Source organism: Spermophilus citellus (genome assembly GCF_964194105.1).
Source record: "Spermophilus citellus genome assembly, chromosome: 13".
Lineage (NCBI taxonomy): Eukaryota > Metazoa > Chordata > Mammalia > Rodentia > Sciuridae > Spermophilus > Spermophilus citellus.
In genome coordinates this window covers 56008047-56027288 of record NC_138193.1, presented here as the reverse complement: position 1 = coordinate 56027288, position 19242 = coordinate 56008047, and the positions used below count along the sequence as shown (strand labels likewise).

At 41.4% G+C, this 19242-nt stretch overlaps 1 protein-coding gene across 23 annotated transcripts in view; it reads left to right on the top strand.

Annotated features, from left to right (window-relative positions):
- The window catches only part of DYSF (dysferlin), a 210604-nt gene that overhangs the window by 157205 nt on the left and 34157 nt on the right, over positions 1–19242 (top strand). For all 23 annotated transcript variants that reach the window (XR_014018501.1, XM_081264293.1, XM_081264302.1 and 20 more), the window contains one exon: positions 16726–16824. Coding sequence is in view for 22 of the 23 variants with exons in the window: in XM_081264293.1 (XP_081120419.1) it covers positions 16726–16824 (99 nt within the window). In the remaining variant the exon portion in view is untranslated. The remainder of the gene's footprint in view (positions 1–16725; positions 16825–19242) is intronic.

Sequence of the window (19242 nt, the reverse complement as noted above, 5' to 3'; positions counted from 1 at the left end):
TTATTAATTCTACTGATTCATGGGTTTCTTCTGGGTTTTCTGTGTGTTAATCACATAATTTGTGATTCATCATAGTTTTAATTCTTCCATGTATATTTTATTTCTCTTTCTATTTTCTTGTTTCATTTTCTTGCCTTATTGCACTGGCTAGGACATTCAGCTGGATGTTTTATGTAACTGGGTATTCATTTAAAAAAGAATGTTTTTATGTTTCACCATTGAGTATGAAATTTCTGAGGAGAACTATCACTAGTTAGCTAAGTTTTTATCATGAATGTTGCTAAGTTTATTGAATATTTTTTTGTGTATCTGTTGAGGTGATCGTATGATTTTTGTCCTTCAATCAGTTAATGTGGTGAATTACATTGATGGGCTTCTTTTCATTTTTAGTGCTGAAGCAACTAAACATTTCTGAAACAAACTAGCCTGGTCATGATATATTATCTTTTTTTCTGCATTGTTGTGTTCAGTTTGCAAATATTTAGTATTTTTTTGCATCTACTTTTTATGAACGATATGGCTTGAAGTTTCTCTTTTTCATACTAATCTTTTTAGCTTTTGGTGTCCACGTAATAGTAATTTTATAAAGGGACCTGGGTGTAAATGTTCTTTTTCTAGTCTCTAAAAGAATGACATAAGATTGGCACTATCTGGGTCTAAGTGTTTGGCAGATTCACTTGTAAAACTGTCCAGGCTTAGCATTCTTCTTGGGGATATTTTAAACTACTGCTACAATTTTAAAAAATGTTTATAGGACCTTTGAGATTTTCTGTTTCTAGGAGAGTCACTTACAGTGATTTATATTTTATAAGAATTTATCCATTTCCTCCTAAAAATAGGGCATAACATTTTTCATAATATCTTCTTAATTTTTCAAAACAATTTTCTTCTTCTAGTCATGTCTAGTAATGTCTCCTTTCATTCCTAAGATTATATTTTATTATTTGTGCCATAATTTGTTGGATTTTTTTTCAGCCTTTTCAAAGAATCAGGTTTTAGCTGATCTTTTGTATTGTTTCTGTGTTTTCTAGTTTATTCATTTCTTTATTATTTCCTTCCTCTATTTGGGGGGCGGTTATTATATTTTTAACCTCTTTGTACACCCTAAAGACTGTACAATTCTCTCTAAGCTCTGCTTTATGCTTCTCACAGGTATTGACAAGTAGTGTATTTGTTATTTTCCATTCTGAATATTTTATGATTTCTGTTATTCCTCTTTGACACCAGTATAAAAATGTATTTTGGAAGTTTCTAACTTATACTTTACCTTTTTTGTTATTGATTTTTTAGCTTAACTGTATTGTGTTCCAGAGAACGTAGCATGTGTGTAACGATACTTAGAAATGACCTGACACATTCTTTATGGCCTAGGAAAAGGTCAGTTTTTGAAACCCTCCTGTAAGTGCTTGAAAAGAATATGTATATTCTCCAAATGTGTTTTACATATGATATGTCCATTTAGAACAGATTTGTTCATTGGGTTATTCCAATCTACGTTTCTTCTAATTTTCATGCATGTGTGGTTTATCAGTTTCTGAAAGAGATATATTAAGACCCTACCTCAAAGTGACATTTCTTAGTTTCTTCTTATAGTCCTGTCTGTATTTTCTTTATGTGTTTGATGCTGCGTTATTAGATATAAACAAGTTGGTAATTCTTACATCTTCCTGGAGATTTGAATCTTTTAACCTGTCCCTTTGCCTTTAAAAATCTTCTACCTTTTAAAATAAATTTTTTCTTACGGTCTGTTTTGTTCATGTTAGTAAAACTATGCCATTTTTTTTTTTTTGGTAGCATTTCTCTTTATCTTTTTACATTCGACTTTTCTGTGACTTTTTTTGTTTTAGGTGCCTCTTCTGTGAATAGCAAATAGATGGATTCTGTTTTTTTTTTTTGTTGTTGTTTGTGTGTTTTTGCATCATTCTGATATTTACTGATATAATAGTATTTATTTCGCCATCTTATTTTGTGTCTCCCTTAGCCCTGTCCTGATCTTTTTTCCCTCATGTTTTTCTTTTTCAAAACTGTACATTGTTTCTATTTCTTTAGCAACTAATAGAGAAATCTTAACAAGCATATTTAACTTAGCAAGTCTAAGTTCAATTTGCATGTACAGCCTCTTCCAGAGCATTACATGGAACTTACGATGCTTTACCTCTGATATCCTACCAGTTCCCAAACTTTTGTTCAATACTTTAGTTCCATCTTTGTAAACTGCATTTAAGAGCATTCTTTTTTTTTTTTTTTTAAAGCAGTGAATTTTCCCTTTATCCAAACTCACACCTTCTATTTCTTTTTGAATGTCAGGCTTCTTTCTCTTGGGATCATTTTTCTATTCCCTGAAGTAGAACTGATTGAAATTCCCATAATTGGGGTCAGTTTATTATAAACATTCTCACTTTCTAGTTGTCTGAAAATATTTTTAGTTCATGCTTATGTTGGAAACACTAGACTCACTGACAATTATTTTCTGTCAGCACTGTCTTCTGACTCCCATTGTGCTGTTGGCTTCTCAAATCTTAGGGCTTTTTCCCTTCCCCATTAATTCTGGATAGTTCTCAACTGTTATCTCTTCAAATCTTACATATTCCCCAGTCTCTCCATCATTTCCTTCTCAACTTGGACTCCTCTTATCTCCTTCTCTAGTGGACCTTCTCTAGTCTCCATGTCAATTAAACTTTCTTTTATATTACAGTTGGCCTTCTGGGATCTGTGGGCTCTGTATCCACAGATGCAAACCACCATGGATCACAAAGATTTTTAAAAATTGGATCTGTTCTGAACACGAACATACATTTCCCCTTCTCATTGTTCCCTAAACAATACACTATGGTAACTATTTACATAGTATTTACATTGTTTTAGACATCATAAGTAACCTGGAGATGATTTAGGATATGCAGGAAGATGTGTTTGGTGATCGAGTGCTTGGTGCTTGGTACCAAGCTGCACCATTTTATACAAAGGCCTTGAGTACCTTCAGATCCGGGTCTCTTCACCGGAGTCCTGTGGATACTGAGGAACAACTGTATTTGTTCCCTTGTATTGCATTTTGGCTAATTTCTGAAGATTTCTCTTCCTATTCACTAACTCTAGCTATTTCTTATCTGCTACCTAACCCCATTTGTTGAGTTTTTAGTCCTAAGTATTATATTTTTACTTCTAAAAGTTCTTTCTCCAATCTGCTTGTTTGTTTGCTTTTGCAGTGCTAAGGATTGAACCCAGGATTTCCTGCATCCTGGGCAAGCCATCTGCCATTGAGCTATACCCCCAACTCCCTTCTTATGAGAGAGGCTCTTATGAAGTTGCCCAGCTCCAGCTTGTGATTCTCCTGCCTCAGCCTCCTAAGTAGCCAGAATTACAGATATGCATCTCTTGCCTGGCTGCTTACTTGTCTTTGAAGATCTCTTTTCCCTTTGTTATATTTCTTTTCTTTCTTCTTCTTCTTCTTTTTTTTTTTTTTTCGGTACCAGGGATTGAACTCAGGGGTACTTGACCACTGAGACACATCCCTAGCCCTGTTTTTTTTTTTTTTTTTTTTTTTTTTTTAATTAGAGACAGGGTCTCACTGAGTTGCTTAGCCCTTTGCTATATTTCTAATGTATTTTATTTCTTTAATCTGTTAAATACCAAATTTTCGATTCTGTGCCTATTTCAATGAAATTGACACAGGTGCATCAAAACAGGATGGAAATCATAGCCTCCGGCTTATGATATAATTTATAATTGTTATTGACATTGATGATAATATTAATGAATATTATAACTTCTCACTCATCTATTACTTTTCTCAAGACTAGTATTCGAAAAACAAATATTTATTTCAAAGTTGCCATCAATGGTATATTTATGACTCAATTTGAGTTTTCAAAGGTGTTCCGCATATGGGACGATGGGGCGTAATGGGTTAAACAGTCTTCTTAGTAAAGTGTTATTTCTGACCATTCTGATTTTAGTTGTTCCAACAGCTCTGGTTCTGCAGTTGGTTGGTTCTAGTTCTCTTGCTTATGGTGTCTTGTTCCTTACGTGTTTCACTATTTTTGATTGTGAACTCATGTTCCTTGGAACTTTATCTGAGAATATTTTTGAGGCCTGGATGGAAGTCACATTCTTCCAGAGAGGATATGTGTTTACTTTTCCCAGATGCCTGGAGACACTACAAACCCAGATTCACTTAAAACTAAATGCTCAGCTTGTGGCTTTTCGGGTCCCCTTGTTAGTATGCGTTTGGTTCCATATTTCTCTGGATTTTTCCTTTCTCATTTGCCCTTAAGGATTTTCTTTACATCCCCATCAGGCCAGTCATGCATTTAAAATAGATTTTAAAGGTATCTGTTAATTCACATGTTCTTGCTTGGAGGATTTCTCTGCTTGTTTAGTTTGCCATTTTGCTGGAAATCAAAGTCTGGATTTTAATTTTAAATTTGACAAGTTTGGGTTTTCAATCAAGCAGGTTGTATCTGCTTCAGGACTGACTACTTTAATTTCTAGTTTGTGGTATCTTCTCGGGACTTCCCAGGAACATACAGAGCAGTTTTTTTCCTTCCGCTTTCGACTTCGCTCTTGAGCTCAGGGAGACACTTGTCTGCACCTTCTGATGGCTCTCCTTCTTCTAAACCAGAGTGCCTTCTCCTGTCTTTCGCTTCTGCCTACAGAAGAAAGTTTTTGCTTATTAAGTGCCAGGAGCTCAGGTGGATTATGTCCATCAATGTATGGCCTCCCCTAATATCAAACTTAGAGGGAAGAAGGAAACCATTTGGATTTGCTAGGATTTGACTTTGCCAGTTGGAAATCTAATGGGATGGGAGATGTAAGAAGGGATCCTGAGTCAGAGGCTTTTCTTCTGGACAGAAGAGTTTGTTTCCTGTTTGTGGTGGCAGTTGGGTGTTTGCTGGCCAGGTCAGCGCCACGCCATGGTCCTTATTATTAAGTTCTCTGCAGGAGTTTGTTAAGTAAGGGAGAGTCGACCCTCTTCCTGAAGGCAGGGCTCTACTTCAGGGTATTTTCTGTAGCCTTGGCTGAATGCATCCTAAACCTGGTGGGTTCAGACTTCTGATGGGTCATTTTTCTCGGGATCGGATGCCTATTCTTCAAGCTTCTAAACTAAGGATGTCAGTTTATGAGTTTATGGTGAGACACGCCTGCCTGGGGTAAGTCACCTTGAACACTGGGCCAGCTCTTCGTCTGCAAGCTCAGCCACCGGGGAAGCACATTGTGATTAGAGATGGATGAACAACCAATCAGAATGAGGAGAGCCAGTGATGTGATCTGAAATTCAGTGGCAGCTGACCAAGATGGTCTCATTCGTCCATCTCCTCAGGCAGGGATGGCTTCAGCCTTGGTGCTCTCTTCCTTGATGGTGCAGGTGTGGACAGCTATCAAAATTCAACCCTGGGTTGGGCGCAGTAATCCCAGTGGCTTGGGAGGTCGTGAGTTCAAAGTCAGTCTCAGTAAAAAGCAGGGTGCTAAGCAACTCAATGAGACCCTGTCACTAAATAAAATACAAAAATAGGGCTGGGGATGTGGCTCAGTGGTCAAATGGCCCTGGGTTCCATCTCTGGTACCAAAAAAAAAAAAAAAAAAAAAAATTGCAACACTTGCTTCTTCCAGGGTGGACCGATTGCTTTTTCATTGACGTATTCTTTCCCTGGATGTACTCACACCTTCCCACAGAGAGTTAAGGCTTAGCAAAGGAGGCATTCTTCTCTGTTGAGGTGATTTCTGCCTCTCCTTGTTCAGATCCCCATGCATTTATTTCATGGTCTGATTCTGCAAGGGCGGCCCTGTTTCACTTAATTCCAAATTTCAGGGGATGCTTCATTGCGGCTCATGAGTACTGACAACAATTTATCCCAAGACTTTGAAGCAAAGGTTTTTCTGAGCAAAGGAATCAATTACAGGGCGTGGCTCCCCAGTCAGAAGCATTTCCAGCAGGCATATGAGACAGCTCCTCTCTGCGCTTCACGGTTTCACCTCTGAACCTGGGAGTCGGAGCGGGAGCGTTTTAACTTTAATAGCGTTCACGGTTTTACCTATCCTTTCGTACCTATCAGTGGAAATAATTAAGAAGATACTCAGTTTCTTCTGAAAGCAGGTTTCCTGAGGACATTACGTGGCAATGTTGATGTAGCCAAAAATCACTGTGTTAGAAGGTAACAGAAGGGTATTTCTTTAAAAAGATCTGGGTTCAGCTGCTGCTACAAAGACTGGCTTCTCTGCTCCCATTAATGTTGAGGGGGTTCGATGCCCATGGTGTAATCTGGACCTTCCTTGTGACTCATTCTCTTATTTTCTCAGAGCAAATACAAATCGCCCATCAAATGACAAGTGAAGGCATTGGTGGGGGGTGAGGGGTGGCGGGCAATGAAGAGAGGGAAATCAGAGCCGAAATCTGTTAGCTATTTGGAGTAATTGGTTATTTGCTGTGTTTGCTGGTTGGGAAGCAGAGCACATACTTTACGGTCTCTCCTGTTACGGGGGCTGGAGTCACCCGCCGATATTGGATCCTTGTTGCCGGAGCCCTTGGCTCGGGGCGCCTTTCCCCTGCTTGGCATTCCTGTGGTCTCCTCGGGGGTGCACCCCTCCTCCCTCGATGCACACTGCAGGGGGGACAGCCCGGGGTGAAACTTGTCTGGCAAACTCCAGGCCCCATCGGGGAGGAGGAGGAGGCCCCTGTTCTCCCAGCCAGCTCCCCTAGCCTCCACCTTCACCCGCCACCATCCTCCTCCCCGAGAGGTCTTTCCCTTGGGCCCAAAGGACCTGCTTGTCCATTCAGAGAAAAAAGACTCTTCTCTTCTTATAGGGCCATTCCTGGCTGTCTTTGGATATCTACAGATAGAGAGCTTTCTCCAAGGTTTAACCTATTGCCTCCCTCTCTCTCTTGGTCCTGCACACCATCCCCCACCTCGCCTGGGTCTTAGTAGTGCTTGGAACTTGCCAAAGCTCACTCTTGAGCATAGGGCTCCTCTCAGGGTGCTTGGTGAGGTTCCTTAACTCACTCGGTGTCCTTCACACCTCTCTGCATGAACCGTGGCCTGGGGAAATCAGACTGAGTTAGCACCAGTTCAAAAAATTATTTGAAAAGTCATGTGATTTTGTGTATGAAAATGCACAGAGTAACTCCAACAGTAGGTTGACTTTGGCCCATAGTAGGCTCCCCCCAAATCCTTTTAAAATTGAATTTAAGATAGCTAATATTAGTGTCTGTAGTTTGAGAAATACTTCTGTAGTCCTGGGAAGGCCTTCAAAAACAGTTTTTCTCTCAAGTAGCTTGCTGGAACTTTTTAAGTAAAAACTGGCTCCCTCAGCAGCGGGCTTAGGTGAGCTCTTGCCCACCCAGCCCTCCTGGAATCAGCACAGATTCTGAATTAGAGATGTGTCATTGGTTTCTTCTTAGATTTGGATACTCTGGTGAAATCTTTCATTCAACCTATTGAATGGATTCCATTCAACCTACTGGATTCCATTCCTTTAGGAGTTCTCCGTGGGTATATGGGATCAGGCTGCCCTTGGAAGATCAAGTCCATGGGCTCAAGTATTCAACTTAGGCTCTTGAGTTGGGAAAGGGCCAGAAAGCTGGGTCCCTCAGGCCTCCTGCCTATGTGAGCCCCCATCTAGAACAGACTGGAAGTCAAATGACGAGGTCCCCTTACTATCTGCTTGACTTTGCTGGATCTCAGGCAGACTTATTCACTGGGTCTTTGAGAGCAATTCAGCACTCTGGTTCAAGGCCTCCCCCCCAGACCCTGCTGCTGATCCAGCTTGAAGTCAGGGTACACAGAGGAATGATCTCCTGGACAGACGAGGAGGCCCGACTACAGGGAGTGTCAACAAGAGTTTGAGAGCCCAGTGTTCCACTTGTGGAAATAATTAAGTGATTTTTTTTTTCTTTTTTGCTGTGAGTGTGGAGAGTTCTGCTGAATCAACATGGTAGCTGGAAGTGGGCATTTGTGTGTTTTTTTTTTTTGGGGGGGGGTTAAGTGGTTTAGTATGCATGGGGCGGGGTCAGTTTGAAGTCAGGGTATTTGTCTGGTCTGCTGTAGACATGAGTACTTGAGTATTATGTATGTGTCTGTATTTGTGTGTCATGAGTTGGTAGTCTCAGTTCCTTAAACCTCAGAACAATTAATTGAAGAATTAGAGGAATCATCATAGTATTTTTCCAGTTATGCAGATGGTGAGTCAGAGGTAGCAGTGTTGGGCATGAAGTGGATGATGTTGGCCATATCAAGAGAGTATATGGGCTGGGATGTAGCTCAGTGGCAAAGCCCTGGGTTTGACCCACAGTTCCAAAAAAAGACAACAGCAACAAAAAAGAGTTTATCATGGTAAACTTCATAGGTCAGAGAACATCTTCAAAGACATTAACTCAGAGTCTCATAATAACCCCAGAGTTGGATTGTTATAATTATCTTGATGCTAATGATTCTCTAAGAGAAATTATGTTCAAAATAGTCTAGGATGTGTACCTCTGGGTTGACACAGGCAAAGAAAGCCTTCTTAAAAATCATACAAAAAAGAACTCCTTTATTTAGAAGTGAGTGCATCCAGCATTCTCCATGGTGACCTAAGATTTAACATTATAACCTTGCTGAAAGATAAATGTCGCCAAGTGCAGTGGCTCACGCCTCTAATCCTAGCAGTGATAGAGGCTGAGGCAGGAGGATCATGAGTTCAAAGCCAATCTCAGCAAAGGCAATACGCTCAGCAACTCAGCGAGACCCTGTCTCTAAATAAAATACAAAATAGGGGTGGGGTTGTAGCTGAACAGTTGAGTGCCCCTGAGATCAATCCCTAGGACCCCCCTCCCCCCCCCAAAAAAATGATTGTTACCAGAAACTTTTCTCTTTGATTCAAGCAGTCATCCAGGGGAGAAATTAAAAGTTTTGTTTTTGTCCTCCAACCCCACCCCACTTTCTAACTTCACAAAAAGGAGGGGATAGAATTATTATTGCCAATTTTGCTTTCCACATTTGTGTTAAATGTGTTAGACCCACTGGCTGATAATGAGAGATTAAATGTTTGGAATGTACCATGCTGATTTGGGTCTTTGGAGGGATTAGAGTGCCCATTAGGCTGGATTGAGCCTGGAGAAACATGTCTTTGTTACATGGCTTTGGTTGCTTGGGAACTGAGCGTTGGCTATTAGCTGAAATCGGAGAGGCTCTCAGTCCGTGCCTTGATCACACTTGCTTGGTTGGCTGACTGAACAATGAGGGGCCTTGAACCTGGAGCATGGGAGAATAAAGTTTTAACAGCCAGATTTCTTGTTAGAACCTTAGATGACACTTCAGAAATCAAGCCTCTTGCATTTCTTTGGTCTCCTTGCCATGCTCCAAGGCTAGATGCTTAGCTGTTGCAAAATGAGGTCAAGAGCACACTTGGAATTAGAGAACATAGAGCTGCATCCCTTTTGGCACTTTGGAGGGTGGGAATCCATCAGTGTCAGAGGGTTAGTTGGCCTTGGCATACCTGGGGTAGGGGGAAAAGCTACTCTGCTTTTTTGTGGGTCTCGTTCTTATGGGTGTGCAAATGTACTCTTGAAGTTCCTGGGAAGAGAAGGAAGAAATGGGCTTGGAATAACTCCAGCAGAAGCCAGATTGGTATAATGGCAGGGATGATATTTTCAAGTCACCTTTGAGACTGTTAGAAATATAATTTTACTTTTCTGTAAGTCAACTTACTCTCTCCTTTGAGTTCATATATATATTTTTTTCCCTGATGGTAATCGTCAAGATTTTAGGTTTAAACTTCTGTTAGTTTGGGCTTTCTTTCCCCCTCTCCATCCCTGGGAGGCAGCTAAATTCTGGTTTGGGCTTCCATGATGTCATCACCTCTGCAGGGCGTGAGTCCTATTCCTGGCATGTGTCCATCCTGGCATCTAGGGGCCTGCTGATTTCAGGGCACACGGATTATATTCCATCTGCGGACAGTGTCTTCTCATCTCTGCCCCACCATCCTGTAAGGCCTCCTGTCCCCTCCCCCTTTAACTAACTTGCAAGTCCACCCAGGGAGCGTGGCGCTATTTAGCAGCTAGCTCTCCCATGATTCTCTGGGATCTCTAGGAGAAGTCAAGGATTCGCTGGGCTCTCTCCCATGACATCCATGAAACCATCTTCTGTCAAGTGCCTCATGCCCCCATTCCTCTGGTAACTTCTGGATGCTCCCAGATCCCCAGAGTCAAGGAGGAGCCAATGGGAGTGGGGATAGGCCTTATCAGGAGACTTCACAAGTCTCTAGTTCTTGCTTCCTGTCTAGTTCTGGCATCCGATGGGGGGAAAGCTGGCTTGACAAAGCTTTCTACAAACCTGCCATTTTAATGGTACATTATCTGCCTTTGGAAACTCCAAAGCCATGGTTCAACACCTGCAGCCAGGAGACCACAGATGCCCCCCGCTGCTATTTAGGCATTCATATGTCCATCAAAAATTTACTGAGCTGCAAACGTGTATCAGGGAGGGTTCTAAGTATTGGGGATATGGGTGTTACCAAGACTACAGGGCTCTGCCTATGGTAAGAAGACACAAGTGACATATATGGGGTGTCAAGTGGGGTTAAGGACTGTGGAGAAAGGGCAAGGAAGGGTGAGTAGGAAGGTGGAGAGGGTGCTGTCATGTAAAATATGGCCATTAGGAGGGAAGGACTGAGATGGCATTGGCAGGGAGGGAGCTCCTGCAAGGAAACGGCATGAGGGTGTGAAGAGTTGAGGACCCGAAGGGCCAGTGTGGCTGGAGTGGGGTGAGTGAGCAGGAAATCAGAAGGGTGTGAGGTGAGAGAGGCAAGGCTCCTATCACAAGTGGCTTTCCGGGTTGTGAGGGCTTTAGCTTTATTCTGAGTTGACAAACGGAAATACTTAAAAGCTGGGTGACTGCGGCCAGTGTCTAATTGCCGATGGGCAGGATTTGGTAGAGGTGAGTGTGATGATGTAGGAGAGGATGGGGAGGATCATGGAGTGAGGTCCCTGAATTTGGGCCATAGGGGGTGAGACCTGGGCGCAAGTAGAGGCTGGCCTTGGGTCAGCTGACAGCCACAAGGGGAGAGGTGGCGAGGGCACAAGTGCTGTGGGGTCTTGAAGAAAGACAGCAAGAGGGATCAGGGTCCATGACAAGAGCAAGGCTAGGGAGGAGCATAGCGGTCCAAGGAGAAAGAGAAGTGTGGAGGAGTGGGGGTGTCAGGAGATGAGGAGAGAAAAGGGCTAGGAAAGGAGTCGGGGAGGACAGATGGCCCTGGGTGCAGTGGAGATTGACGTGAGCATGGAGCGAGACTGGGCAGGAGGTTTGATGTTTTCCTCTGGTCATGTTTGATGTTCGAGACAGGAAGAGCTGGATTGAAACCCAAGCTGTTTGGGTCAGAGATATGATGGCTCCAGAGAAGGGCAAGAGAGTTCAAAAGCAGGAAGCACAAGAGGGGGAGCCAAGGACTGGAGGGGTAACAAGCGGAAATTAGATCATGTGTCCACCATGTCTCCTCTGCAGGCACGATGTGCATTGAAGGTGAGGGCGGTTGGCTAGAAGTGGAGTCCTCTATGGGATGCAGGAAGGAGATGGGGGCAGACTCACTGAGTGGGTGGCCCAGTGTGATCAGAAAAGAAGATTTATCCTAGAGAGCAGTTGCTGTCATCTCCTCTCAGCCATTCCTGAGCTCTGGCAACCCCTCATTGATTTTTTTTTGTCACATTTCATATAAATGGAATCATAGTTTTGTTTTTTTCTTGCGATGGACTTTTATTGCTCAGCATGTTTTCAGGGTTGATCTGTGCTGTAGCATGTTAACTGTTTTTTATGCATTTTGATTGCCAAATAATATGCCATCATATGAGGGCATCCTGTTTTCTTTATCCTTTCTTCAGTTGATGGACTTTAGGGTTGTTTCCACTTTTGGGCTCTCATGAGTGATGCTGCTATGAACATCCAAGTACAAGTTTTTGTGTGGACCAGACATCTTCATTTCTCTTGGATCTATGCCAAGAGCAGAAGTGTTGGGTCATTTGGATCTTTGTATTTAACACTCTGAGCCGTGGCCAGACTGTCTGCCAAAGTGTCCACACCATGTGACTTTCCCACCACAGCGTGCGAAACTTCCAGTTTCTCCATATCTTCAGCAACACTCTTTATTATCTGATTTATAGGGTATGGACATTCTGACGGGTGTGAGATATTTTCTCATTGTGGTTTTGAATTGCATTTCTCTGATGGCCAACGCTGTTGAGCATCTCTTCATGGGCTTGTTGGCCATTTGGATATCTTCCTTGGAGGATAAATCCATTGCCCATCTTTAAATTGGATAAATTGTCTTTTTTTCTTATTGTGTGAGTTTTTTACATATTCTGGCCACAAATTTCTTATAAGATAAACGATTTGCTGATATTTTTTTCCCAACCTGTGAATTGTCTTTTTAACTACAGTGGTGCCTTTTGAAACATATTGCTGTTATGATTTATTTAAAAAACTTTTAGGTTTTAAAGTTTTGAAAGACATTCTTGTAGCAATGAAAACTCAGAAATTTTTGAGTAATACACACAAAGAAGAAATAAATGAAACATAATCTTACCATTCAGAGGTAAGTACTATGAACATGTGGGATTCCATTATGCATTTTATATGTCTCATCAGTTGTGAATATCTCTCCAGTTCAATATTTCCATAAAATCATTCCTTACGTTGCATAATCTTTAATAATGTGGGTGAACAGTTTGCCTAAATAGTTCCTTGTTGTTGGACACTTAGGTTGTTTCCAACTTTCACTCTTTTTAATGAAGTTAAATCTTTCTGAATATGCATGATTAATTTCTTTGGATGGGTTGGAATAGAATTGCTGGGTCAGAGCATATACATTAAAAAACTTTTTCTGAGGATAGTGCTGGGGATTGAATCCAGGGCCTTATGAATGCTAAATATGCTCTCTCCTTAGCTACATCTCCAGGACCTGATTGCACATTTTTAAGGCTATAGAAACTTGCTCCCCATTTGCCTTCCTGAAAGATCGAGGCCAGCTATGCTCTGCCAGCAGTTTGTGGGAGATAGCCCTTGGCCAAGAAGCCCACCTGGTCCATGAAACAATACTATTAACAGTAATAGCATTGCATTTATGTGCTATGCACCATTTCAAGCACTTTATACATATTGACTGATTTATTCCTCATAATAACTCAAGTTGATGTTATTTTGCCATTTTACAGATTAGATAATTGAGGTGCAGAGAGGTTATATTGTTGCCCAAAGTCAACAGCTGGTAGTGCAATATTTGAACCCTGGAAATCTTGTTCCTGAGTCCTGGATCCTAACTACTTTGCTTTATTCTTGATTTAGGTCTCCATCTTATGCAATCAATTGTGGACAGAGGTAGCTGTAGGTATAAATGCTCAGGAGGGAGAAAACTTGGTACTCTCAAACACAATGCTGGCTTTTGCTTTAAAATGTTCATCATGATAATAAAGTTAACACTTATTTTTTATTTATTCTAATTTGTTTTATGACAGTAGAATGTATTATAATTCATATTACACATATAGAGCATGATTTTTCATATTTCTGGTTGGGCACAACATAGAGTTACACCATTCCTGTCTTTATACATGTATTTAGGGTAATGATGTCCATCTCATTCCACCATCTTTCCTAGCCCCATGCTCCCCCTTCCCCTCCCTCCTCTTTGCCCTATCTAGTGTTTGTCCAATCCTTCAATGCTCCCCGCAAAAACCCCATCATGAATCAATATCCTTATATCAGAGAAAATATTTGGCATTTGTTTTTTGGGATTGGCTAATTTCACTTAGCATTATATTCTCCAACTCCATCCATTTACCTGCAAATACCATGATTTTTATTCTCTTTTAATGCTGAGTAGTATTCCATTGGGTATATATACCACATTTTCTTTATCCATTCTTCTACTGAAGGGCATCTAGGCTGCTTCCACAGTTTAGCTATTGTGAATTATGCTGCTATAAACATTAATGTGGCTGTGTCCCTATAGTATGCTGTTTTTAAGTCCTTTAGATATAGACTGAGAAGTGGGATAGCTGGGTCAAATGGTGGTTCCATTCCAAGTTTTCCAAGGAATCTCCATACTGCTTTCCATATTGGCTTCACCAATTTGTAGTTCTACCAGCAGTGTATGAGTGTGCCTTTTTCCCCCACATCCTCGCCAACACTTATTGTTGTTTGTATTCTTGATAACTGCCATTCTGACTGGAGTGAGATGAAATCTTAGAGTGGTTTTGATTTGCATTTCTCTAATTGCTAGAGATGTTGAACATTTTTCATATGTTTGTTGATTGATTATATATTCTCTTCTGAGAAGTGTCTGTTCAGTTCCTTGGCCCATTTATTGATTGGGTATTTGTTTTTATTTTGTGTGTGTGTGTGTGTGTGTGTTAAGGTTTTTGAGTGCTTTATATATCCTAGAGATTGGTAAATATTTGCTCTCTTTCTGTAGGCTCTCTATTCACCTCACTGATTGTTTCTTTTGTTGAGATGAAGCTTTTTAGTTTGAATCCATCCCATTTATTGATTCTTGGTTTTAATTCTTTTGCTATACAAGTCTTATTAAGAAAGAAATTAAAGGGATACATAGGAAAAGAAGAATTCAAATTATCACTACTTGCAGACAATATGATTCTGTAACTACTAGACCCAAAACATTCCACCAGAAATCGTCTAGAACTAATAAATGAATTCAGCAAAGTAGCTGGATATAAAATCAACACCCATAAATCAAAGGCATTTCTGTACGTCAGTGACAAATCTGCTGAAAGAGAAACTAGGAAAAATCACCCTATTTACAATATCTTCAAAAAAATAAAATACAAGGGAATAAACTTAACAAAAAAGGTGAAAGACCTCTACAATGAAAGTTTTATTGCAGAATGGTCAGAGAATGTGACTGTCTTGGGTTTTATTTCTGAGGCTTTATTGATATTTGCTTTGTGGTTTTTGATTTTTTTCTAAGTGCTTCAAGGGTGCTGGAAAAGAAGGTATATTTTCTGTTTTGGGTTTACATGTTTGTTTGCTTGTTACCATTAATGGTATTATCCAGACTCTCTGTCTCCTATTCTTTTTTAAGTTTACTTGGATTTTCAAGACTGAGAGACATAAATCCTTTCCCACAACTCTTGTGTTCCTGTCTTTTCTTTGTACAAAAGCATACTAGTTGGTTGTCTGTCTTTGCCTGACTTATAAATGCAAATGTTAAAGTATCTGGGCTGGGAAAGAAAGGAACTGAGCAGCTAAACTGAATTCCATTTTAACCATTTTTACCTACGTGTACCTATTTGTGTGTCTTTGTGTGTTTCTGTGAGGGTGTACATGCGATTTGGCATATCCATCTCCCTTGGATGTGACTGTGTCAATATTTTCTCCTGTGTGCTGGTCATTGTGAGTTTGACATATGTGTCCATATATGTGTGTTTATCTGTAGCATCTTTAACTTGAACCTTAAACATCGGGGCTAGGGACTGCCTTGCTATTAGTTTGGCTTTTTGTGGAGTGGTTAAAAGTCAGGAGCTCTGCCCCTTTGTGTGTTAACCCATCTGAATCTTGGTTTATCTCTCCCAGCAGCAGAAGATTTTCCTGGTAAGTGGGTCCAGTACCAACAGCTTCTCTCTGGCACACATTCTTTGCTCTGTCTGGGGACCAAGAATGTAAGGACCCTAAACCCCTGCTGTCATCCTCTCCCCAGAATGCCTGTTCATGTGGCCCTGGCCTGGCTTCTCTTGTGCTCATCCCTTCATAAGCAGGAACTTAAAGGACTTGGTTTTGGCCCAAAAGGGCCCCTAGTATTTTCAGAAGTTTGATGGTAGCGATTCAGGTTATTTTATGACCTAGTGCAGGCCCCTCTGGGATTTCATCTTTGGATACCTTGCACATGGCCTTTCTCATTGTACTGGATGAGCTGCCGGGGTGTGGACAGGCATAAACTGAGTGCCCAGCCCCATGTGGGTTTCTGAGGCCTGCCTCCTGGTGACCATCCCTCCCTTCAGGGAACTTGCTGACTTCCTGGGAGACAGGGCACATTCCTTAGACAGGACATGGCCGGAGGACTGTTCCCCGCTCAAGAGCTGGAGGAGATAAAAGGTGGGAAGGTCAGTGTTTGCCACACAGACAACAGGCCCCCCTCTTCCTGCAAATGTGAGTGACTAGAGGAAGGAGAGGGCTGAGAGAGAGATGTGACAGCCTCCTCTATGCTCACCCAATTCCCCTGTTTCGCAGCATCTTTTGAATAAAGGGCACTTAGTATGTATTGATTTTTAGGGAGTGTGCCTTGATTTGACCTCTAGGAAATCTAAGTTTGGGTTTCCAGTGTGGGGAGGGGAAGGGCAGGAGAGGTCTAGTGCATTTTGTTCATCAATAATACATTACTGACATTTCCCCCCAGAGCACCCTCGGTACCCTCTGATTTTAGCATTGGTATGTCCTTGGGATATAGAGGGCGCCATGATAATTATACCCACCTTACAGAAAGGCCCGAGAACCTGACAGAAACACACACAGTGGGGTCAGCACGAGGGCCAGAGCATCTGCCTCTCAACACCAGGCAGAGGTAGACACCTTCTCCTCCAGTCTGTGCCCTGGAGAGGCAAGGTTTCAGCTCCCTGCTCCCCTAAGCTCTCCTGTCAGGTGAGCCTTGGCATCTGGGCCAAGCCAGCGGCCTTGGTGGGGATCCATTAAAAAGGACCTTGCTTGGCAAGTTGTTTCTTACATGGTCTCTTCCTTTCTCCCCTCCCAGGAAGAGGAATTCATCGACTGGTGGAGCAAATTCTTTGCCTCAATAGGGGAGAACGAAAAGTGTGGCTCCTATTTGGAGAAGGATTTTGACACTCTAAAGGTGAGGTCTCGCTCCCAAGATGGGGTTCTCTTCAGGCCTGTCGTCACTGGGCACCTGGGATGGGCAGCGGGAGATACAGCAGAAAGATAATGTGTGTGTGTGTGTGTGTGTGGGGGGGGGGGTTGAGACTCTTGATGAACTAATTGGAATTGAGAAAGGTCACCCACCTATTTGGACCAAGAAGTCAATGTGGGCTGGGATAACTAAGAAAGTATTTTGGTACCTGTGATACTTGAAGTATTTGTAGGTAAAATGATGCTGGAGTTTTGCCTTAAAAAATGCCCCTTCAGACCCCAAAAATATGTAGGAGGAAGATACATGGTATGGGTGGTCCTCTGACAGATTTTCAAAAGACTAAAAATGAGTAAGCCTATAAAGCATTAATTGTTAACATTGGAGATGGGTACTTAGGGATTTGTAGTACTATCTGATCTCTTCTAGTGTTGTTCAAACTTTCCTATAATAGAAAATTTGTATTAAAATAAAAAGTGGAATCAATCTGAGAAAGTACCTGTGGCCTCTGAATATAAAAATATGGTGAAACCTTGTCTCTGGATAAAAACCAGGGCTAATCAGCCAAATTCTGGTATTTTGAGGAAGTTCTAAAAATACGATCACTCTTTTAAAAAGTGGATTCCTTTTAAAAAAAGATGACCAAAGTGACAAAAAAATCACTGCCCAAAGGAGTTGCAAGTTTCCTGTACAGGGTTACCAGATAAAATCCAGGATGTCAGGTTAAATTTCAGATAATGATGGATGATTTTTAAGAACAAGTATGCTCTAAGTATTGTGTGGGACATACTTATCTAGAAATTATTTTTTATTTATCTAAAATTAAAATATAACTATGTGTCCTATATTTTCACTTACTTCTTTTGAATGTAAATGAGAAAGATTCTGTGCCCCACGATTACCCACAGGCATGGACAGGAGAGAACAAATGGTGGGTGAAGACTGTCACATGCATGGGAAGGGTCCCCAGGACCTTAAAGGGAAGGGATAAGTGAGGGTCCAGAGTAGTTGGGTGGCCTGGTTTTTCAGCTGATTTTTCTAGCTGAGAGTCTTTGGTGGGGACCCTGGAAGGTGGTTTCACAAGGTGGCAAATGTCATGTCTGATGTGTTGGAGGCTGCCTGGTGAATTGTGCCTGGAGACCTGCCAGCTCAGAGATTAGGTGACAGGCGGCAGCAGTGGCTCCCCCAGCAGTAAGCTCTTCATTGACTTCACTGCTGGGTATGTGAGGTTGGGCAAAGGGACAGGACTATTTGTGTACCAGGAAGAAGGTTCAACACATTAGGTCTGGCATGTGGTACTGTGGCCTTGCCAAAAAATGAGACAAACCAAGCAAGAATGAGGACTGCTGCCAGGGTGGCCTGTGACGCTGGCCCTGGCCCCTCGCTGGTCCCTAGGATGCCGGATGCTGAATTGGCACCCAGCCCTCTTGTTTGACCTCTCTGAGGAGATCTCCAAACAGCATCCAAGTGAAAATAGCCTGTCCAAAGCAAAAGGCATTCCAACTATTTATGGGGGAAAAACTAGGCTTAGAAGGAAGTCCTTTAAGGATAAGTAAATAGAAGAAAGCCAGCATCACCAGCATGGGTCTTTGAAAAATAGCCTATAGCATAATGGAGAGAACAGAGTATACAACAAGTGGAGAAAAACTCATTTTGGAATTTACTAGCATAGGGCAAAAACCAATGCATAGTCTCAAATAGCAAAATGAAAATAAAAGATATAACAAAGCATTTTAAACAAATTATAGAAAAAAACAGTAGAAAAAGAGCAATACATATTGATTTTCCTAATAAGCAAAAATGGATTAAACTCTCCTATTAAGTGAAAAGGACTCTTAGACTATATCAAAAGTTGAAATTCATCACACTGTTTTTTTAAAAATATTTATATTTTTAGTTGTAGTTGGACACAATATCTTTATTTCACTCATTTATTTTTATGTGGTACTGAGGATCGAACCCAGGGCCCCATGCATGCTAGGCAAGCTCTCTACCACTGAGCCACAATTCCAGCCCCCATTGCACTGTCTCTTTATAAGACATGTCTAAAATGTACAACTTAGAATGGTTATAAAGATGCTTTGGCAACCAATATTTTGGCTACAAATACAATTTCAGCTAAGTATGAACAAAGGGGAAGCAGGTAGAACTAAAGTAAAAAGCAAAGAAAAAAAAGAGTTCTATAGAAATAAAAAAGATACATTTCAATGAGAAGGCTCCCAATGCTTAGAAATATTTGAGCAAAAATGCATTGCTATACAAAATTACATATAAGAGGTTGTGAGGGGAATGGGAAAATAAACAAGGAGAGAAATGAATTACAGTAGATGGGGTAGAGAGAGAAGATGGGAGGGGCGGGGAGGGGGGATAGTAGGGGATAGGAAAGGTAGCAGAATATAACAATTA